At 47.5% G+C, this 23,679-nt stretch overlaps 1 protein-coding gene across 3 annotated transcripts in view; it reads right to left on the reverse strand.

Moving 5' to 3' along the window:
• IL1R2 (interleukin 1 receptor type 2) overlaps positions 1-21,730 on the reverse strand; it is a 38,960-nt gene extending 17,230 nt beyond the window's left edge. The window contains exons 1-4 of one of the 3 annotated variants that reach the window (XM_021085770.1): positions 21,438-21,730; positions 20,969-21,014; positions 2,113-2,240; positions 1,036-1,291 (exon numbers count right to left, since the gene is read on the reverse strand). In XM_021085770.1, the coding sequence (XP_020941429.1) occupies positions 1,036-1,291; positions 2,113-2,240; positions 20,969-20,979 (395 nt within the window). In that variant the 5' untranslated portion in view covers positions 20,980-21,014; positions 21,438-21,730. 3 annotated transcript variants of the gene reach the window in all.

Consider the following 23,679-nt stretch of genomic DNA (forward strand, 5'->3'; position numbering starts at 1 on the left):
TGAAGAGCTGTTGTTCAGTGGGGGGCAGGGGTTCAGTTTGGGAAGATGAAAAGAGTTCTGGTGCTGGATGGGGGTGATGGTTGCACAACACTGTGAATATATATAACACTATGGAACTGCACTTCAAAAGGATGGAAATGGCAAATTTTATGTTATGTTGCTATTACCACAACTAAAGGGGAAAAGAGCAGCAGGACAAAGAGGAGGGGACCCCATGTCAGGACTGTGGGTTCCAGCCTCAGCTCCACACCCACCACCTGGGACCTTCATTAGTGAGCTGGGTTCCCCCACACATGCAACAAGCAGGTGGATCATCTTCTTCCTAACATCTCCCCAGGCCTCCAGTTCTGCTGTCTTGCACCTATTTATGGGTTCCTTGCGGATTCAGCAGTGAACAAAATAGACCATGGAGTTCCTGCTGTGTCTCAGCGAAGATGAAGGTTCAATCCCTGGCCTTGCTCAGTGGGTTAAGGATCTGGTGTTCCTGTGAGCTGTGGTGTAGGTTGCAGACACAGCTTGGCTCTGGCGTTTCCATGGCTGTGGTGTAGGCAGGCAGCTGCAGTTCCAATTCTATCCCTAGCCTTGGAACTTTCATATGCCAAGAGTGTGGCCCTAAAAAGAAAAAAAAGAAAAAAGAAAAAAAGAAACAGACCAAGTCCCCATCCTCCTGGAGTTTATGCCCTAACAAAGTAAACAAACCTTAAACATATAAACTCATGTATGTGTGTGTCAGGTGAAAAAAAAAAATAACAAAAGAGTAAGGAGAGAAAATGCAGGTGAATTTCTGGGAAAGCGGCCAGGGATGGCTTTTCCAAGGGGGTGACACCTGAGTAAAGACCTCAGTGAAGGGACAGTAGGAGCCTTGAGGACATCTGGGGGCACTCTTGGTAGGAGGTATTTCAGGAATAGTGAAGGAGCCGTCAGGTGGATTCCCACCTGTGCACTGGATCGTGAAGGCCAGGTGGTCATGGAAACACCCTGCAAGCATCCATTCTGCAGGCGCCCCTCCTCCCCCCTCATCCCCAAGGGGCTGACCTGACAGTGCAGATGTAGGTGCCGGAGTCCCCCTGCAAGGCTGGCACAATCCAGAGAGCACCGTCCTGGACCCACACTCGCGTCTTTTCTTCCCCTGGGATGGTCGTGGAATCATTTCTACGCCATGTCACATTGACACCGGCGCTGGCAGAGTCCCAGTATGGCACCTGGGGACACCTCATGGCCACAGGCTCCCCTTCTACCTTGAGCCTGGTTTGGGGATGCTTGCCACGAAAATGGCAGTTTCCTGCAGCCACTGAAGGACAGAAAACCCACAGTCAGGCTTTGGGTCCATCTGAAGAAGCCACAGACCCCAACAATGTGGCCTGGGGGCCACCTAGGGGCCCCAGGAATCCCTCCTCTACGAAGATCTCAAAAGTCCTGAATAACAGCTAAGGGCTGCCATGGATTCCAGTCTGTATTTTGCGGGAAAGGTTAGATCAGGTTCACATGGTGACAAAAAGTTTGGCCTAGTTTTGACTTGTGGATGTCTTATCGTTCAAAGTCAATCTTGACTGAGGTCAGAAAAAAAAAAAAAAAAAGAGCTTAGTTCTGACGGGACATAACAGTTAAAATCCAAAGGTTCCTTTTATGAAGGGCAAAGGCACGGTCTCCTTGGTTTGCTCCTTGGGCAGGAATGTCCAATGCCCAAGGAAAGCTCACCAGCAGAGGACATGGGCAAGAGAAATTCTCCATCTCTTACGAGGCACCGATGTCCACACCTTGCTTTTTTTATTCCTTTCTGCGGCTGTACCCATAGCATATGGAAGTTCCTAAACTAGGGGAAGCATCGGAGCTGCGCTGCCAGCCTATGTCACAGCCATGGCAACCCCAGATCCAAGCTGCATCTGCAACCTACACCACAGCTACAGCAACGTTGGATCCTTAGCCCACTGAGCGAGGCCTGAGATGGAACTCATGTCCTCACTGACACTGTCAGGTCCTTAACCTGCTGAGGTACAACGGGACCTCCCCACACCTTGCTTTTTGATAACAGCAGAATCTCTCTTGTTAAGCAACTTCTTTCCCCAGAGAAGTTACAGGCAAGCCCTGTCCAGCTGAAGCAGTGACTATTACCTGTGTGTTCTTCAGGCTGAATGACGAAGGCAGAAACACCCACTGTCAACATGGACCAGATGGCCATTGCTCCCCAAAACTTCAGGAGGACACAGGAAGGGGAGACCTCAGGTCCAAGACCCCGTAGCCTAGAGGAGGAGACAGAAGAATGACCAGAAGCCACCAACACCCCAAAGAGAGAATTACTTGAAGATGATCCCAGCAGCAGATTCTGGACTTTACACCTGATGATGGAAAACTCTTTGCCTAGATTTCTTAACAAGAAAACTCAAAATAAATTTTTTATTGAAGTTTGGTTGACTTACTATGATTTGTGTTAGTTTCAGGTGTACAGCAAAGTGATTCAGTTATATATATATAAATATATATATATTCTTTTTCAGAGTCTTTTCCCTTATAGGTTATTATAAAATACTGAGTATAGTTCCCTGTGCCATATAGCAGGTTCATGCTGGTTATCTACTTTATATATAGTAGTGTGTATGTATTCATCCCAAACTCCTATTTTATCCCTTCCTCTATCTTTCCCCTTTGGTCGCCTTCAGCTTATTTTGTAAATAAGTTCATTTGTATCAATTTTTTAGAAGCCTTTATATATGAGCAATATCACATGATATTTGTCTTTCTCTGTCTGAACACCCCAAACTTTTTTTTGTCTTTTTGTCTTTTTAGGACCGCATCCACAGCATATGAAGGTTCCCATGCTAGGGGTCCAATCAGAGCTATAACCAGTGGCCTACACCACAGCCATAGCAATGCCAAATCCGAGTCGTGTCTGTGACCTACAACACAGCTCATGGCAACGCCAGATCCTCAACGCACTGGGCAAGGCCAAGGATTGAATCTGTGTCCTCAGGGATGCTAGTCAGATTTGTTTCTGCTGAGCCATGATGGGAACTCCCAGAACACCCAAAACTTTTGGATTTGCTCCTCTACATCAATTTCCACTTGGAATAAGAGTTCCATTTCCTAATGGTCTCTCCTGCAGTGTGTTTGGCACTCCCTGCCCTCAGCCTGAGATGCTCTTTCCTTGGCTACAGCCACTTCCAGGGTCTTGGGTCCAATATCAGTCTTTGGGAGGTCTTCCCTGGCCTTCCTATAAAATTACACCACCCTTTGGCCCCAGTGTTCCATATCTTCTTTCCAGTGCCACTGCTCCCTGGGGCATTCATCATCAACCACATCTCTTTCCTCCAGCACAGAAGCTCCCTATGTGCCATGGCTACTTTAATTTATTCACAGCTGTATCCTGAACTCCTGTATGTTGAGTGAAGGGATGAATGCATGACTCCCCAGAAGTCACAAGCTCCTCCTTGTTTCCTTGTCAGCGAAATTCTCCTACAGTCCTTATGGATAAACACTCATTTCACATAGTTCTAACATTACCTCCCAAACTGGGACAACCAACTCTTTTGCCTTAGAATATGATACTCATCCCAAAGGCATGTTGGGCCCCAAAGGCCATGTCCATGACAATGAACAAAGTTCACAACTCCTTCAACAAAATATGATGTTCAGCTATGTGTGAAGATAGTCTTTCCTCTGACACAGCTTCCAATGCAAAATAGCATGAACCTGACTTCAGGAATTTTGAAGGTAACTGTGTAAAAATTACAGTTTTAACAACATTGAGAATGCCCAGATAAACTCGAGTCATGGCACTGAAACCTTGTAGCTCTTATTGATTTTAATTTATTAGCTACTGCATTCTCTGTCTCAACTCTTCCTTTGACCTCTCCAACCAGCCATCATCACATTCACTCTGAATTTATTTCCTCCCGAAAAACAAGGGGTTCTGTGTACTCTCTGATCTAGGTGCATCTCAGAGGAAAAGGCAAAATAAGGGCCCCAAAGAGAATCACTTACAGAGTTTATGAAGCATCCCTCCCCACCACTCTCCTGAAGGCTGGAGCACCAGTTGCCTCTACATCTGCCCGTGGTCCCTCTCGTGCTGTATCATGGTGACCTACTGAATCACTAGCCACTGCCCCAACAATACAGCCAACAAATCAGCCCCAACTAAATGCCATGCGGCAATAGTCATGTGTTCTGGTTCCCAAGTCTATGGGTGACATGGCGGTTGGCTGACCTAGATTAGGCTGGGTTAGGCTTGGCTCCAGGTTCAGGTGGGATCCAAGTCAGCTCCATGGGTATCCCATGCTCCCGGGACCAGGGACTTCCTGGGAGGTGATGTTCTCAGGTGATGGCAAAACACAAACAAGGTGGCACAAGCACTGGAAGCCTTGCTCAGAACGAGCTCACCCTCGTCTGCCCACATTCCGTTGGCCAAAGAAAGACACATGGCCAAACCTGCCATCTGAAGGGTGGGGGAAATAACCCACCTATAGTGGGAGGAGCTGCAAAGTTACACCAGGAGGAGGGGCATCGAGTGGGAGCAATCATGGACACACCTGCGACTCGTCTGGCTACCACGGGTAGGGGTGGCCCCAAGGACAAGGGCCTGGTCTTATTCCCAGCCCTCATGGACTGCACATTTCCCAGCCCAGAAAGATCAGGGAATATGGATGATTGGAAGTCTACCAGGGAGTCTGCAATGATGAGTGAATCCAGAAAAAATATCCTTACCACACGTCTGTCTCCTCCATTTCCTCGAAAAAGTTTGACTTGGTCCCAGTTCCCGGCACAGATACCGTCCTAAATGGCTCCTGGTAAACCCAGATGGCTCTTAACTGGCCAGGGCAGCACCAACAGAGGAAGTGACCCTTGCACTCTAGAAATCACCCCCATTCGTCTGCCCCTGGGGCTGTCTCTCCTAAGCTCTTCCTGCTTCCACGGGGCCCTATCCTTCATGTATTTCTGAAATACAAACATTTCCCATGACTTTACCTCCAACCCTACCCAAGGATCACTGGGCCACTTGCTTTGTGTAAAGCTCACTCCAATACTGCCCATGTTTCTTTGTCTTTTTGGACAGGGATTAGCTTATCACATCCCTGGCTGTACTGGTCACAGCCAGATTCACTAGTTCTCTAGAGAGGAAAGAAATAGGAGTTAAACACACCACATGCAATCAAGAACCCACATCCAATAAAACAAATGAATTCCAAGATGTGGATACAGGGAGCAGTGTAACAGTGACGGCTGCTGTGCTAAATACTGAGCACCTGTTCTATCTCTTACCCTTATGATGTGACTCTCATGCTAATTGAGAGATAGTACAATAGAGGAGATTTAAGAAGTGCAGTAGCTTAGCCAGTATCTTCTGGCTATTACACAGGGGCTGAAGTTTAAACCCAGGACTAGTGATTCCAAAGCCCTTATTCTTCGAAATTATAGTTTCTGTGACAGATGAGAATTTCCTCCTTTGACATCTGTGTTACCTGCTGCCCCCATAACAGAGCCCCTGCTTCTTAACTCGGCACGTCATTATCCCACACAAAGACTATGTTTCCCAGCCTCCCTTTCAACTAGCTGTGGCCATGTGACAAAATTTGGGCTGATGAAATATTAGTGGAAACGTTTGCTCCTCCTGGGAAGTCAGCTTAAAAGTCTCCTCAGTCTAGAAGATGTGGAATGTGTATACAATGGAATATTATTCAGCCATAAAAAAGAACAAAATAAGCATTCGCAGCAACAACATGGATGCAACTAGAGATTATCACACTAAATGAAGTAAGTCAGAAAGAGAAAGACAAATACCACATGATATCACTTATATATGGAATCTAAAATGTGGCATATGGGAGTTCCCATCATGACTCAGTGTTTAAGGAACCCAACTAGCATCCATGAGGATGCAGGTTCGATGCTTGGCCTTGCTCAGTGAGTTAAGGATCCAGCGTTGCCATGAACAGTGGCATAGATTGCAGACATGGCTCAGATCTCACATCACCATGGCTGTGGTGTAAGCCAGTAGCTACAGCTCCAATTCGATCCCTGGCCTGGGAACTTCCCTATGCCATGGGTGTGGCCCTAAAAAGATAAAAAAAAAAAAAGATAAATAAAATAAAATGTGGCGCAAATGAACCTATCTACAAAATAGAAGCAGACTCACAGACATAGAGAACAGACCTGTGGTTGCCAGGGGAGAGGGGGACGGAGTGGGACGGGGAGTTTGGGGTTATAGAGGCAAACTGTGACATTTAGAATGGATAGATAATAAGGTCCTGCTGTACACAGAGGGAACTTATCCAATCTCATGGGAAGATAGTATAAGAAAGGGAATGTATGTATGTATGTATATATACATATATGACTAGGTAACTCTGCTGTACAGCAGAAATTGGCACAACACTATAAATCAACTATAATAAAATAAGGTCTCCTCAAAAACATAAATGTCTCTACCTCAAAGTCTGCCTGCTTCTGGTTCAGGGCAGATACAGTGGCTAGACTGAACCACGTGCAGACCACATAAAAGCAGTGGAGCAGCTAGTGGAGCCTGAGTCCTGAGGGCTTCGTGGAGCTGCCTCCTTTCAGGCTTCCTACCATCCTCAGCCCAAATCCCTGATCTCAGTACCTTTCCTTTCCAGAGTGTGTGAGCAGGACCCCAGAGGATGGGGCCCTGCCAGGTTGTGTTGCACATTGGGTTCTAACCGGTCCCCTTTCTGAGACTCAACTCTTTCAAATAAACTGTGCTGATTGATGCTAAGAGGTCACCTCCACTCTCCTCCCATGAAAGCAGCCCCCAAGGGTCAGGATCAGCCTCAAATCATGTGAAGGTTTGTAATGTTTAAAATCACTTTGACAACAAGCATCAAGCTGCGTCCACAGAGCCATGGAGCTGGGAGGGTCTCAGGGAAATCTAGTCCCACCCCTTTCATTTCAGGTGATGAAGGTGAGCTGGACACTAACCCTCTTCTCAAAATCATACATCTGCCCAGGATGAGATATAGAGCTGATTCAACAAGAACCGTATTCCAGTGGAACTAAATCCTACTCTATAGTTCTCCTCCAGGACTGGCCCCTCCCCGTCCACCCCGACCCCCACCTGGAACCCCTAAACCCTGACCTGAGCCCATTAGCTTTGCCTGGGCTCCCTAACACCCCACCTGGACCCTTAGCCACATCTGGGCCCCCTACTCCCAATCTGCACCCATCAGCCCTGCCTGGACCCTCAGCCAAGATGGTTGTCTGTTCCTCTCTGTGGACTTTGGCATGAAAACTGCTTTTCTGTGACCTCTCCAGGAAGTGGCTTCAGACAATTAAACCACAAACGCATAGTAGTGATCATTTTCAATAATCAAAACCTCAGAAGAAGGCTAGGACTGGAGTTGCCCTAGTGTGGGAAACCGTAGGTCTTTGGCAGACCCAGAGGAAAAAGAATTCATTCTGCAGAGGTTTGCAGCAAAACGTTATTTTCCTGCCCTACTTTCTTCAAATGTGTTTTTAAATTACAGGCAATTTGACATTTCTGCTTGAATCTGAGATGAACTTCTTACTGGAAAAAAAGAAATTTTAAAGGCAGCTGGTTCCAAGTATTTGAGTTCCAATTCTAGCTTTGTTTTTTCTTCTGTCCAATAACCCAGTTTCACCCAAGAACACAGAGGAATAGGATGCAAAGCAGGGCCAGGCACGAGAAAAGGACCAAAAATGTGTGAAAAGTTAAAGAAAACAAAAAGAATGCAGTAAGGTGGAAATTGCTGATGGACCAGCTGGAGCCAAGGGTGCCAGGGCAGGGGGTGCGGGAGGGCTGAGCAGCAACCCCCCCCACCCCCTGCAGCCCTTTCTAAGGACCAGGTGACCGTACCAGCCTATGACCCTCAGTCTATCTCCTGCTCAGGGCAGCACATGGAGCCTAAGGGTGGTAGATGTTTCTTTCACCTTTTCTTTTAATTTTGGAAAATTCCAAGAGACTAAAAAGTTGCAGGAATAGTATAACACCAGTATGTGTTATACCATCTAGATTCACCAGTTTTTAACATTTTATTTATTCTCATTCTGTGTGTGTGTGTGTGTATGTATAGAAAGTTGCAGATATCATCAAACTTCACCTGTAAGTATTTCAGAATGCATTTGTTAGCATATTGAGGATAAATAGGAAAGTAAATGATAGCTCTAGAGATAAATCTTCAGGCATTGAAAGGGAGTAAAAATGTTATGTTATAGTACATTTGAGTATCACTCTTCATTCACCCAGAAGATAAAACTTTTCTTTGTTTCTCTCTTCACCTCATTCCTGGAATGTTTGTTTTGTTGTTGTTCTTGTTGTTGTTGTTGTTTTTCATCTTTTTTTTTTTTTGTCTTTTGCCTTTTTAGGGCTACACTCATGACATATGGAGGTTCCCAGGCTAGGGGTCGAATCAGAGTTACAGCTGCCAGCCTACGCCACAGTCACAGCAACAAAGGATCCAAGTCACATCTGTGACCTACACCACAGCTCACAGCAACACCAGATCCCTAACCCACTGAACAAGGCCAGGGATCAAACCCTTGTCCTCATGGATGTCAGTTGAGTTCGCTAACCGCTGAGACACGACAGGAACTCCCCATTCCCGGAATGTTTTAGGCAACTGTCCATCTCTGAGTCAGGTGGCACAGTCATCCAAAACCCAAAAACAAGGTGACAGATCTTGACTATGAATGAAGACAAATAGCTCTTGGCTTTATGCATCTAACTTAGTCACATCCAGTTTGCAAAACAGACTCCTAAAAATCTCAACGTATTGTTTCAGGCATGTGGCATAAAACCTCCTGCAACCTATGGGGAAATAAATGTTACATCAAAATTAAGCTTGGATCCTGCTGTGTAGCACTGGGAACTATGTCTAGTCATTTATGATGGGGCATGATAATGAGAGAAAATAGGATGTGTACATGTATGTGTAACTGGGTCACCATGCTGTACAGTAGAAACAAAAATTGTATTGGGGTAAATAATTTTAAAAATTAAATTAAATTTTTAAAAAATTAAACTTGGAAATTTTTCTTAAAGTGCAAAGCTGAAGCAAAATAAAGTGTTTTGCATTCGTGTTCAGCATTGGAGGGGTAGGAAAGATCCCTTAGCTTCAGATGCATGGAAATACAGGACCAGGTTTGGGGCAGCTTTGGTTGAAAAATGTCCTGGCTCAAAGCAGAACCCTTGATAGGTATCCACAAACTATCTTTGTTGTATAGAAAAGAGAGAAGCTAGTGCTTCCCTCCCCCCGCAAAAAAAATTAAGGGAATTCAGAGCAGCACGGTGGAACTGTTCTGTGTGGCTGCATCATAATCACAACACCTCCTTGTCCTTGACCCTGGTGGGGTCCAGGGGGCAGATGCACTTACTGGAGCCTATGGCACAGGAAGACCCATCTTTGGCAGAACCAGGTATTGGGCCACGTTGGGCTGAATCTCAAGGGGGAGAATCCAGTAAGGCTAAGACCTGGATCCACCAAGCTCTTACACTGGCTCTTCTATTTTACTTTCTGCCAATAAGTATCTTTCTCTCTAAACACCCCCAGTCCCTGTGAAACCATTTGAACCTGACACGCTTCTGCCAGAGGAACTATTAGCCAAGAGATACAGCAAATCACCCCCCCCCCACCATCTTCCTACTCCATCAAACCCTCCTTTTACTCGCTGCATCTACAGTAAGCCCTGGTCGTTCAGAGCCCCCCCAAGGCCTGGACCATCAAGCAAAGACATTTCCTTCACCTCTTCCTGCATCAGCCCCTCCCATAGTGGACCCCCAAGAAGACTACTCCTCTAGCTCAGAACAGTTGTCATCCTCCTCCAAAATGACAGGCATAGAAGCTCTCCATGAGAAACCCTGGGCACCCACAGCACGAATCCACAAGCTTCAAACTCTCCCAGCCTGATATTATGTAAGAGGGATTCACTGCTCTGCCCAACTCTAGAAGGCAACACTCGGGAGTCAGGTCGAGCAGGTCATCCCCATTATAAACCTGAACCAATGGAGATAGACTTAGACACATTCAGTTCCCCAAAGCCACAGAGCCAATGGAGTGATGCAGTGGGATGTAAATCTGTGTCTACACAATCCTCAGTCCTGGGACTGGTTCTCCGCTCTGTAGAAGCATCAGCCACCAGAGTGAGAGGGGGTTTCAAAAGCCATGGTGCTTAGCAGCCCACCCAACCAGTCTTCCCAAACCAGCATCCTCCATAGATGGCCACCCTTGCCCTGCAAAAGACTGATACATCCAGTCTTGGGAGGTCCTCGTGAGCAGAAACTTCTGTCATTTCAGAATGTAGATGTGCCTTCCCCTAAACTCCATGCATTGGCCAGAGTCCACCCTGGGGGCAGCTCAGAAGTCTTTCTGCATCTTCCACCAGTCCTGAGGGTCAGGAGTCTACACAGCAGAGCACTGTGGGGAACACACGGACTTGGGGTCTGGCAGAGCCAGTGTCAATCCTGCCTTCTTCCAGGGCCAGCGGGATGGTTTGGTGCCTTGGTGAGGCTCAGTCTGCTAGTCTTCACAGTGGCCACAGCCTGGCACGCATCACAGGAGGGCATAGGGTATGTAAAGAGATCGGCACAGTGCCAGTCCAGAGAAAGCCCTCCATAATCAGTGACTCTGGTCAGCATCTCTGGAAGTAGACCCAGAATCTCAGGAAGTTATTTGCTCAAGAGCACACACTGGCAGACCTGAGTGGGAATTCAGAGCTGCCCTGTCTGCTGTGTGCCTCACTCCTGCTAAAGGTCTGTCACAGCCCCAGAACATTCAGGTATCAGCATCAGTAGCTTAGCTCACCCCAGGTTCTATATTAGAGAAATGCACCACTCTACCTAGAGGAGTCATGGAGCCTGTGTGCAGAGCCAGAGTACAGAATTGTGTTTAACATGCATACACACACACACACACACACACACACACAAACTTCCTCTCTCTCTCTCTCTCTCTCTCTCTCTCTCTCTCTCTCTCAAGGCCTATTATGGAATTCTAATGCTTTCATTTGATGTCCTAGTGGAAGTTTTTAAGCACACAGAACAGGAGATGGAAGTTGGATTCTTGTCATCACACAACTATTAACCTGCTATTTACCCAATCTGGGTGGTGGTTTCTTCACCTCTAAAATAAAGGGTTGGGCTGCCAAGAACCCCCAAGCCTCTCCCAGGAATAAAACCCTAGAATCAAAGTCAGTCTTGATTTGAGTTGAGGCTTCAGTCCTGGGCACACATTCAGTTTCTTAAGCACCAAGTCAGGGGCTTCATCTGAGAACCCCTGAACCGGGTCAATTCACTCATTTAAGGTCCCCTAGCCAGCAAATGGCAAGGGCTGGACTCAAGACTCCTGAGTTTCCCTGGGTGCTGGCATGTCAGCTCTGTGGGCTACTCACTAGGGAATGTTCACTAGAATGTTAACCAGTCCCCGGACCCCTGTGCCAGCAGGAGGCTGGTTATGCCCAGGTGCATACCCTTCAAACAGAAAGCTGCTTTCTACCCCTTGTCATCTGACAATAGTAAACACTGCAGATATCTGAATTATCAGTTATCCAGAAAACCCACCCATCTGAAACATAATGCAGTTAAAAGACCAGGCCAAAACGATCTGAACAGCTGAAAGATAGCCAATAGGATGCTGGTACCTGAGCATGTACATTTTACTCGCAGAAGAAATGTGAAGCCCTCTTTCAGAACCTTCTTGTTTATTCATACACATGTGGCTATTGTTTCTCAGGGTGGCAGGTTGTATTGTAAAGACAAACACAACACTATCCCATCCCAAGGGGTCTTCTCTGATGTGACCACAACACTTGGCCTCTCATCCAAAGGTGGAATCCAGCTTGTCCAGGATCCCTTGAATGTGGGCCAACCAGGGACTTCAATCTAACTAACAGAATGGTGCTGGGTGAACGGTGAGAAGTCAGAAAAGGCCACTCAGGGGGGTTCCTGCTGTGTTTCAGCTGAAATGAATCTGACTAGGATCCATGAGGATGTGGGTTTGATCCCCAGCCCCGCTCGGTAGGTTAAGGATCTGGCATTGCCATGAGCTGTGGCGTAGGCTACAGATGTGGCTTGGATCCTGATTTGCTGAGGCTGTGGTACAGGCCAGCAGCTGCAGCTCTGATTTGACCCCTAGCCTGGGAACATCCATATGATGCAGGTGTGGCCCTAAAAAGCAAAAAGCAAAAGAGAAAGAGAGAAAGATAGAGAGAAAGAAAGAAAGAAAGAGAGAGAGAGAGAGAGAGAGAGAAAGAAAGAAAGAAAGAAGGAAAGAAAGAAAGAAAGAAAGAAAGAAAGAAAGAAAGAAAGAAAGAAAGAAAGAAAGAAAGAAAGAAAGAAAGAAAGAAAGAAAGAAAGAAAGGAAAGAGGGAGGGAGGGGGGAGGGAGAAGAAGGGAGGTAGGGAGGAAGGAAGCGCCTTGCAGCTCCTACCTGGCTTTCTTGGGACGCCTGCTCTGAGGGAAGTCAGCCACTTCGTAAACTGTCCCACAGCCCTAAAACCAGCTTGGAGGGAGGTCACAGGTCAGGGGTCAGGTCGACCATCCCAGCTATGCCCAGCCTCCCAGGACTGCCCTCAGCCATGTAGGTAAAGCCTCTTAGGCTCCACAGATGCGTCCACTCACCAGCTGAGAACCAGTGACTGACAATCACAATCGAACCACGTGGAGTGGGAGAACCATCTATTTGAGCTCCTCTCAAATTCATGACCCAGAGAGCATTGGAGCCACAATAAAGTGTTTGTCTTAACTCGGTTCTGGGGCAGCTTGTTATGTAGCAATAGGTCACCAGGATGCTCGGCCAGAAGCAGGGTAGAGGTAGCAAATCAGAAAGCGAGGAGGGAGGGGGCTGATGGAGGAACACGCTCCCCGCCCCAAGAAGTGGTAGCCAATTTCCCAATAACAGGAGCGAGAAAAAAAACTACTAAGACAGATGTAAGCACCAGAGCATATAGTAGTCAGAGGCCTTTAAGAGCAGACACAAAAGTCCCCTCCACCTCTCTGTGCCCTCCTGAGAGTATCCAGATGTTATAGCACAAAACACATGATGTCCACAATGATGTCCATAAGTCTGTCTCACAGGAGCCTCTTTCTCCAGGACGGAACAGTCCATAACACATTTGATGAGGATAACAAGCTAATTACCTTCCAATGTATTTCCCTTCTAGATACCTCCGAGTCCTCAGCCACCACGGCCTCCCCGGAAAGGGGAAGAGCAGAGGCCACCTCAGAAAGGGGGGAGGAAGAGGCTGTGACACAGGGGATGGATAAGTAGGAAAGTGGCTGCTGCCCCCACTTCCTGGTTCGAAACCTGACTGCCAAGAGGGCAGACAAGAGCAGGGAACTGAGAGTTGAGGGGCTTTGGCTCTGCGTTCAGATGGGGTCCTTAGAGGAATCCCAACCACCGTGGGAAAAAGAGGAGCCCGACAGATGGGGACACTGGGGAAGGAAGGGGATGATGGCCAGGTGGTTTTGGTACAGGGATGCTAGGGTCCATTCCTGGCTAGCCTCACTTCTTTGCTGATGGGGATGAGATCCAGGTCTCCCCTCGCTTCCCATGGACAATGGGGGTAAACTGAGATCTGAGCAGCTATGGGGCTGCTCTGATGAAGGACAAGGTGAGCTAGAGACTGCAGGACACTCAGTCCATAAGGAGCAGTGTGGTCAACAGTGAGGAAACATGTGCTGACCAATTGGTAAATAACGCCCTACTTGAGCCCTGCTCTCTCCATCTCCTGCATCCCCTGGTGCTCCCCTGAGATCCTTGTGGTCCAGCAACATAGGGCAACATCTGTTCTGACGGGTCAGGGCTCCTGCCCGGCTGGTTGGTAAATATTCCGAGTATCCCCTGCACAGGTGGCCGGTCTGAGTCAGAGGAGAAACAAGGCCATGGCCAAGATGCAGGGGACAATGGAGCCAGCAAGGGGCACAGTGGGACCCCATAACCACTTCATTGGCTCTGACTCCCCTGAAAGACCCTACTCGGGTTTCCCAGCAGTAGACTCAACAGGACCCTGAGTGACCAGCCAGGTCCAGAAACATCTCCATGGAAGCCAGTGGAGGACACCCACCTCACTCCCCAAGGCCAGCCAGTGGACCAGCCACCATCCCTATCACAACCTGGGGACACTGCTTCCCTAGATCTCAGACTCCTTCCTGGCCAGAAGTAGTTGGCGAGGTCAGAAATTCTAAAAGATCCAGTATCTACCCAAAAGAGACCGAATAAATCCAAGATAGGCAGAGTGTGACCAGCCTGGATGGGGACAGATGCACTGACCAGTTAAACTCCCCTTTCTGATAAAAAGGGGCATTGGGAGCCACATGAGAGTCTTATCAGAGAAGCTATTAAAGGCACATTTTTGTGACATTGGTTGGCAGTGAGTCCAAATTCTCACCACGACATCTATATTTTAGAAAAAAATCTTTCCACAACTGTCAAAACGGATGAGGTTTTCTTTTCATACGTTGAAAGATCATTTTTCACCCTCTGGAAAATACACCCACCTAGAATGTCTTGTCCTAAAAGGGTCACAGAAGGCACAGTTTCCCCCAGCCCTGGGTCCAGCATGGCCATGAGAGCAGATGACAATCAAGCCAAAAAAAAAAAAGAAAGAAAAAAAAAAGAAAGAAACCCAACCACAATAGGAAACCCAAGCGATTTTTATCTACACGGGGTGGGGAAATTCCTGGGCACAAGAAACCCCAGACTGACTGGGTTTTCCACAGATCCAGAAAGTTCCACCCAGAAATGCTCTGCTCTCCTCTGAGGCTGGGGGAGTGTTCCCCTTCCCCACATGCCCCTCCAGCTTCCCGCAGGCTGCCAGGCAGCCAGCTGGACCTCTGGCTTGACAACTGCCACCTGAAGTTGGACATCTGCATTCAGACAAGCGGGTACCATCTGGAGGCTGCTCTGGGCGGCGGCACAAAAGACTTCATTCTCTGCACCCGTGAAGTCAGGCATGGCCATGTCACGGGTTCGAGCAGGAAGGACGAGATCACCCCCGGGTGTTTCATTTCTGGTGCCTCCACACTCCTGCCTCCATGGCCCTGAGCCCTTGTTTAAGGATGTCCATGTGCGACAGTAAGGCCACCTGATAGGAGGCTGAGGTTTCCTTCCACCCATGCAGCCACTCTCTTGTTTCTGAACCTTGTCTCTGTGTCTCCTCTGGTTCAACAGGAGAAACATCGATTTGCATCTGTGTCAAAACAATCTGAGGCCGACAGGTTGTCTGCAAAAGTTCTCTTTTGAAAATAGCCTCAAGTGGCTGTGAAGGGCCATCACAGTCTGACACAGCTGCCCCGTGACAATGACGTGGGCTGCGCAGGAAACAAGCGGGCATCAGATTAAGCTACTGAGCTGTTTCCAGTTATGTTGCAGTATTACGGCAGACACAGCAAGCAAAGAGAAGAATTGGGACATGGTATTTGTTTTCATTGTATCCGTTGCAAAGTAGCAAAGGACCACAAACTCAGTGACTTGAAACCAGGCCCCATTTTTAGCTCACAGGCAGCTTGTCTGATCTCAGTCTCTTGCTTGGATGGAAGCCACTGAGGGTCTCACAGGCAGACATTAAAGCTCGGGGGCCACCATCTTTTCCTGCCCCAGGACACAACAGGACATTCCGTTCCCTCAGGGCCTGTGGGACACCTCAGCTACTTCACATCTCTCTGACCTCTGGACTCTGACCTCTATACCTTTTTTTCCTTTTTTTTTTTTTTTTTTTTTTTAAGGGCCACACTCTGGCATATGGAGGTTCCCAGGGTAGGGGTGGAATCAGAGTTATAGCCACCAGCCTACACCAGAGCAACAGCAACACCAGATCCGAGCCATGTCTGTGAACTGCAACACAGCTCATGGCAACACCGGATCCTTAACCCACTGAGCAAGGTCAGGGATGGAACCTACATCCTCATGGATGTTAGTTGGGTTCTCTAACCGCTGAGCCACGACAGGAACTCCACAGACCTTTTTTAAAGAGCCCAGCTGTTTTGGCCACCCAAGATGGTCTTCCGTTTGATTATCTTCAAGTCAGCTGACTAAGGGACGTAAAATACAGATGCAAAATTCCCTAAGGTAACTTAGTCATGGGGATGCCATCCCATCATGTTCACATAACCCACCCTCATGCAAGGGGAGGGGTCATACAAGGCATGACCAGTGGGCGACGGGGGTTGTGGGGGTGCATCTTAGAACTCTGCCAACCACAGTTGAGAAAACATTCTGATGAATATGAGCTCTAGAAAGTTTAGGACACATCCAAAGCCATACATTGACTTCTTCCTCACTCCCGAGAAAACCTCATCCCAAATATTCTAAAGCCTTCCTGCTCAAACCCACAGACAAGCATCAAGCGCATCACTTGTGAGAAATGCAAAATTGTCGGCCCCAACCCAGACCTAAGGAATCAGAATGAGCTGCATTTTAACCAAACTTCCAGGTGATTTAGAAAGCCTTGATCTTTAGGACTGGCTTACCCTCAAATAAAGCATTCAGATACCCACATAGATTAAGAGCAGAGAGAGTATTATGTTCCTGTGCCTGATCACCCTTGGTGATCATCTTGATGTGGTTTCTGAAATTCTGGGGTCAGAACCTCATAATCTGATGACGATGATGACAATGAGGATGAGGAAGACATTGAGGATGGTGGTGACTCTGAGGATAGTGATAATGATGATACTGAGGATGGAGATGGTCCTGACGATGGAGATAGTACGGAGGATGGAGAAGATACTGAGGATGGAGATGATAGCTAACACTTGCTGAACATCCACTATATGCCAGGTGCTGGGCAAAGTCTTGACATGTACAATTTCTTTGATTTTAGATACTATTATTTTCCTTTTAGAGATGAAGACATTGAGACTTACAGAAGTTAAATAACTCATCCAAGGAAATACAAATAGAAGTGGCGGGGGGTCAGGATTCAGCACTCATCCCTTTAACTTTGGGACGATGTAAACAGACTGTCACAAGTTGACAAAGCTAAGTATGGGAATCACAAACTGGGGGTCACAGCCCTGTTCAACATGTGCATATGCACTTTTTTCAGCCAGAGTGGTGGTGTTATTTTTCATTGAATGTCTTTTTCCCAGGGACAAACTCATTCCAGAGGGAACCTCACAGATTTGATTTACTGCCTGGCCTCTGAACACACTCAAGCTAGTAATCCCCAATTAAGTTCCAGTATTCTTAAATTTCCTCTTGACATTTCAAGAAAAATTTGAATGGAATGAATACTTCCCAGAAGTTCTTTAAAAGAGCCAAAGCCCTTGCTCTCAATCCATCCATTTCATCGGACCAATGAAACTCACATCTAGAAACATAGAGTTATGTGTCCAAGTCACACAGCAAAATAATATCCAGATTTATAAACTGGGCTCTTTTGATGACCCACAATCAAGAGCTGCTAATTTACCTCCTGTTTAGGAAATAATTTATGCTCAATATGAAACAGAGGTTCTTAATGAAAAGCATGCCCCGGAAATGTTTCAATGGAGTTTTATACAGATTCTCAGATTCCTCTGCTGTTCATGCTACTGGTGAATTAAATGCAGATTTATCTGATGATAAGAACCATCAAACAAATGCCATGTTCGGAACACAGCTCTGAAGGGAGACACCCGAATCTGCATAGTTTATGAAGGTGGGATGGTGCAGAGCATAAGAGAGTGAGTGGAGCAGGGGCTCTCAGCCTTGGCTAAACATCACAGCTTCCTGGGAAGCAAAAGTCTGCTGATGTCTGAATCCTAACCCCAAAGTTCCTGATGTAACTGGTCCCAGGTACCAAGAGTTTTGAAAGCTCTGCGGGTGATTTTAACACTCAGCCAGGCTAAGCACGCTGAGACAGGGACTCAGAGATGTTAGAGGATCAGCATGCCCCCATCACTATTCTTCTTGGGACCCCACTAGATTTGGCCCATCAGCTGATCACGGAAGCTTCCACACCGCTTTCATTTTGTCACTGCCCTCTTCTTCCCACCTTTAAGCAACACTCCTCATCATCAGATTATGAGGTTCTGACCCCAGAATTTCAGAAACTGCACCAAGAGGGTTGGGGTGATCAGGGACAGGGATTTAATACTGTCTCTGCTTTTAATCTACATGGGTATCTGAATGCTTTATTTGAGGTTAGCCTCAAAGATCAAGGCTTTCTAAATCACCTGGGAGTTTGGTTAAAATGCAGCTCATTCTGATTCCTTAGATCTGGGTTGGGGCCCACGATTTTGCATTTCTCACAAGTGATGCCCTTTGAGAACAAAACTGATAGGAAACGGAGGTCTAGTTGGGCTCACGGAAAAGGGCTCACTTGTTTTGCTGATTTGCCCCTGGATAGGAAACCTTCTCTTAGCTTCTAAGGAAGTGGTTCTCAAAGTCCCCAGACCAGCAGCATCACCTGGAACTCATTAGAAACACAAGTCCTCAGCCCCCTTCCTCCCCTGCGCCACTGACTGAATCCAAAATTCCCAGCAGTTTCAGCAATCCATTTGAACAAGCCCTTCAGGTGATGCTGAAGGAGGATCAGGTCTGAAAGCCACTGGTCAGAGGCACTGTCATGATCAAATGTCCCCCATATAAAAAGCAGGTGACGCAGACATAAAAAGACCACCCGAATCTGCACTACACGCTTGCCCTACTTCAACTGTGCTGTCACTAGAGGCTGTCCTGGGGGAGGGGGGCAGGGATAGGGTCTGAGCGTCCTGGTCACTCAGGCTTGGTTGTCAACCAGCTGGGCTTTGAGGGCACGGTCAGAGTGGAGATGTCGAGGATGCTGGCAGGGGGGAAGGAGGGGTCCCAGGTCAGCTGGGAACAAATGGGTCAGGGACTAACCTCACAGCCCTCCCCCACCATGCCCCCACCCAAGCTCCCTTCTTGCCTGTTAGGACATCCAGAAGGGCTAGAAAGTAGGAAATGCAATTAAAATGGACTAGACTGTAATGAGGTTTGAAGGACGGTGGCTCCCCTTCTATGGTGCAAGTAGGAGAGGTCCTTGAACTCATGGAGTGGGACCCCTCCCTCTTGGAAGGTGGAGCTGGGGCTGGGGTACAGTTGGGCTGCGGAGGGCTGCCCCAGTATCCTGCCACTTAACCTGAGCTGAGGGAGGGGCGCAGAAGATCAGGCCACTCCTCTGCCTTATTTAAAGATGACAGGCCCTGACCAGGATTAGGGGCAGGGCGGGGGCCAGGGACTGGGAGGGGGAGGGGCAGAGAGCTGGATGCCAGGAAGAGGAAAGGTCTCGGGGTGGGGTGGGGGGAGTAGGATTCGAGAGCGGGGATGTCTATGAGAGGGAGCCTTTGGGGGGGCCCTCCTTGTGCCTGCACTGCGTTCAAGTTTGGTGTGGTTCATTCACACGGCCCACCACCTGTGACCCTTGCCATCCAGTTCACAGCTTACGGAAGGGGAGACTGAGGCGTTGTGCGGCAGGAGGGTCAATAAATTGCGTGGTTTATTTCATTATAATTGAGGGTAAAAATGATTTTTTACAAAGAATCCTGCCTGGTTTTATTATTCCTTCTCAGTAAAGAATCAGGAGCTACAGATAAGCTTTCTAGTTCCTGGCTGTTGCGAGCTGCTGGCACCTGGCAGAATGATCTCAAGTCCGTGGTACTCCTGATTCACTGCAGCACAGGACTTTAAGAAGACAGTCACCATACAAACATGTGTGTGGGCATCTCAGAGCTGAGACTTGAAGCTGGGCGCTTTAGCGTCTGGACTCACACTTAAGCTCTGCCTGCTCCTTAAGACAGCAGAGGGGCTTGGTGCTCAGCCAGCACTGAGAGCTCAGGCATTAGAAAAGTTGCTCGTGCATGAGAAAAGAAAGCACATCCCGTGATCCTTCCAAAGAGGAAAGCCGCTCACCCAGTGTCCTTCTCTCCTGAGCTGCAGGAGACTGTCTCAGCATTGCCTTTCTCATGCTGGTTGGACTGCGGTTCTTCCTGTCCCTTCCAATCCTAGAAGGTCCTTAGCAGCGCTCTGATCCAGCCCCCTTTTTGACAGATAGACACACCGAAGCCCCAAAAGGTCAAGGTCACCTTCACACAGATGAAGATCACAGAGATGAGGAAAGTCACCTGGAGGAGGCCCCCGGGGGTCCAGAGACATCAGGAAAGCCCCATGAGGTTCCCTCCAGAAACAATGGAGCCAGGTGTCCTGACAGCCAGTTCTCTCTGTCTCTCTCCCCCTCTCTCTGCGTGCCTGACTCGCTGATTCTCTTTCTCACTTTTGATCTCTCTCCCCACCTCTTACCTGCAGCTCTGCATCTTTCACCTGGGGCTTCTCTCCCGGGAAGGCTGCCAGGCCCTTCGCCCTCCGTGGAAGCCCAGCAGTTGGGCAGGAATTTATATTCTCGTGTCCAGGGATTTCCCAATCGGGCTGTGTCACTCCTCCGCCTGGGTGGCTGTGAACACACCTTTTCCCTCCTCACTGGGAGCGCCCTCCTGGCGGCCGTGCTGGCTGCGTGATCACTCGGATGGGGAAGTGGCCAAGGAAATTCTGTGTAAGTTTCCCTATTTTTTGTGACTCGAAACTTACGTACTTCCAGCTAAGAGGTGGTTTTCAAGTGATGTGACCACGGCCCCATAAAAAAGAAAAGGAGGCCTTGGGACTTTTAACTAGGGAGATAGTTGCTGTCGTCCCCGCCCCCTCCGCCTAGAACCCTTCTCAAATTGGAGGACCCCCTTCCCCAACTCCCAGGGTAACTGTTAGTACAGGATGGGATTGATTTTCTAAATGTTTATCATAGTTTGTGCAATTTGGCAAGCTGAATCATTTGACCCCTGAGATGGAAATTCAGTCCTAAGTCCTGTCTGTACAAAGCCAGTGTGTCCTATTCCCCCAGCAGACTCAAAGCTGGTGCTGATGGAGCGTCACTGCCCCCAGGAGCTGGGTCCTATGGAGCTAGAGAGAGAACAGAGCCCTGGGGTGGGTGGGGGTGAGCCTGGACCTCTGCTGCTGGATGGAAAAAAAAAAAAAAAAAACCTTCCCAAATGTTCTTAAAAATCCACATTACTAACCTTAATGGCATGTCCTGGCTGATTTATTCAGACACCGAACTTCTTACTGGTGAAAAAGCAGATACAGGATCTCTTTTAGAGAAATCTTGGGAATTTCATAATGAAACCAAATGGCTCACAGTCCAAAGGGCCCCCCAGCCCTAGTTTTATCCTTTGGCTAACAAGGAAGCTAACTCTCAGGGGGTCAAATAAAATCTGAGAAAAACACAATATTGGAGCCAGAGGAAAACTTAGAGATGGTCAAATCCACCCTCCAGTTTAAAGGAGGGCAAATCACGGTCCCGGCACATAGGAAGCCCACAAGTGAGTTCCCTTTACTGATTTAGTGTGTGTATAACTTTATGATGGGGGGTGTTCTTATGGAAGCTGGGAATACCCCCCAAATAGTGCTGGGCAAAGGGTAAATGTTACATTGTATCCATGTTGATTCCCCCCCCCCACGCTGCCCCCAACAGGTTGAGACACAAACCTTTGCTTCTGTTCCATAATTTTGACATGGTTGAGATCGAAGAGTGAGTGTACATTTGGGATCAAGCCAAGTAAGATTCAAGGGTATGAATTCACCCCAGCAGGTAAATCGCCCCCAATACCATCATCATCGCAGGATGAAGGGCAGGCAGCTTACTGAGTCCTCTTCACACTGTCTCTGCATCAAGCAAGCACATTGGTCCAGCTGACTCGCCCTGGTTGAGACTGGATTCACGCAGTGGCACAGGGCAGCCCGCACTTGTATAGCCAGAGAGGAAGTGAAATCATGCAATGTGCCTTTGGCTGTGCTGAAGGGTAACTGCTGGTCTTGTGATCCCTAAAGAGGAATTTACATAACCTCACTTTTTTCTATGGGAAACCTTGATCCTCAGGCCACAAGAATTGCTTGAAGAGCCCTTTCAAAAACTAAGGCCTCAGACTCAAGAGCCACCCAGGAATAAGTCCCCAGCCTGCAGCCATGTGGGCAGACCTACCACACTTTCCTTTATCACCTTCTTACGAACTGAAGGTCAGTGGCAACCTTGCTTCGAGAAAGTTTGTCGGCGCCATTTTTTTCACAGCCTTTGCTGTCTTCACATCTGTCTCACGTTTTGGTAATTCTCACACTCTTTCAAACATTTTCATTATTATTATATTTGTGATGGTTACCTGTGCTCTTTGATGTGACTCTTGCAAAAAGATTAGAACACACCAGAGGATCGGATGAGGGTTAGCATATTTTAGCAATAAAGTGTTTTTTAAAGAAGGAAGGTACATTTTTTTAGACATAACGCTATTGCACACTTAATAGGCTAACATAACATTTATGTACACTGGGAAACCAAAACATTTATGTGACTCACTTTTATTGTGATATTTGTTTTATTGCCATGGGTCTGGAATAGCCTTGCAATTGCTCCAAGCCTACATTTTCTGCATCCTTCTCTCCCCTCCAGGGCCTGCACTGACCGGTTTCCACTATCACCAGTGCATGGGTTCAATTTCTCCACCAACTGATGGGAAATAAACAAGGCACAGAATGTTCTATGGTATCTCGAAATCCTCTGAGGTTTGAGGTGAAGGCCACCCAGGATGTTTATTGCAAGGGTTGAAACAATGAGTCTTCATTTTTTAGACTCAGAAGGACTTTTCAAAGTCTGTTGTGGTTCAGAAATCAGCAACATCCCCTGAAAACCCTGCAGCAAGATTACCAGCCCTTTCCTCCCTTGTGATGGGGAGGCAGGGTTATGGCAGGTGATAGACATGGGGCGAGGATGGCCTGTGTTGGCCACTACGCCCTGTATTACAACGCGGGCGATTTGTCCCTGGTTTTATGGGACTGCCTCTATCACATTATCCCCATAAATCCACTCGTTCTTATCAGATCAGATTTCTTTCATTCTGATTCAACAAAATATGATCATTGAACCCATAAGATCAATTTAGCCATCAGACCCCATAAAATGGAAAATTCTAAGGCCTGCTCTGGTCAGCGGGACAATTGCAGAAAAAAACTCCATCTTACAGAAGAAGGAGAAAAGTCTTTCCCTTCCCATAAATCACATACAAATCAACTAAGTAAAAATGAGACTAGCTACTGCAAATGAGCTTCAGTCTCCTCCTCTGTAAAAAGAGCAGGTTTAGGTCAGTGAGTTCTGTATGAGCTTCCTTGGCTGTTGTAACAAATGACCACCAACAAAGCCTTAAAAAAACACCACCAGGGAGTTCCCGTCGTGGCGCAGTGGTTAACGAATCTGACTAGGAACCATGAGGTTGTGGGTTCGGTCCCTGCCCTTGCTCAGTGGGTTAATGATCTGGCGTTGCCGTGAGCTGTGGTGTAGGTTGCAGATGCGCCTCGGATCCCACGTTGCTGTAGCTCTGGCATAGGCCGGTGGCTACAGCTCCGATTCAACCCCTAGCCTGGGAACCTCCATATGCCGCAGGAGTGGCCCAAGAAATAGCAAAAAGACAAAAAAAAAAAAAACACCACCAATGTCCATCAACAGATTAAGAAAATATGGTACATATATGTAATGGAATACTACTTGGCCATAAAAAAGAGCAAAATAATGTCATTTGCAGCAACATGGATGCAACTAGAGATTCTCATACTAAGTGAAGTCAGAAAGAGAAAGACCAATACCATATGATATCATTTATACATGGAATCTAAAATATGAACCTATTGGAGTTCCCATCATGGCACAGTAGTTAACGAATCCGACTAGGAACTATGAGGTTGC

The sequence above is a fragment of the Sus scrofa genome, chromosome 3 (assembly GCF_000003025.6).
Source record: "Sus scrofa isolate TJ Tabasco breed Duroc chromosome 3, Sscrofa11.1, whole genome shotgun sequence".
NCBI classification, from domain to species: Eukaryota; Metazoa; Chordata; class Mammalia; order Artiodactyla; family Suidae; genus Sus; species Sus scrofa.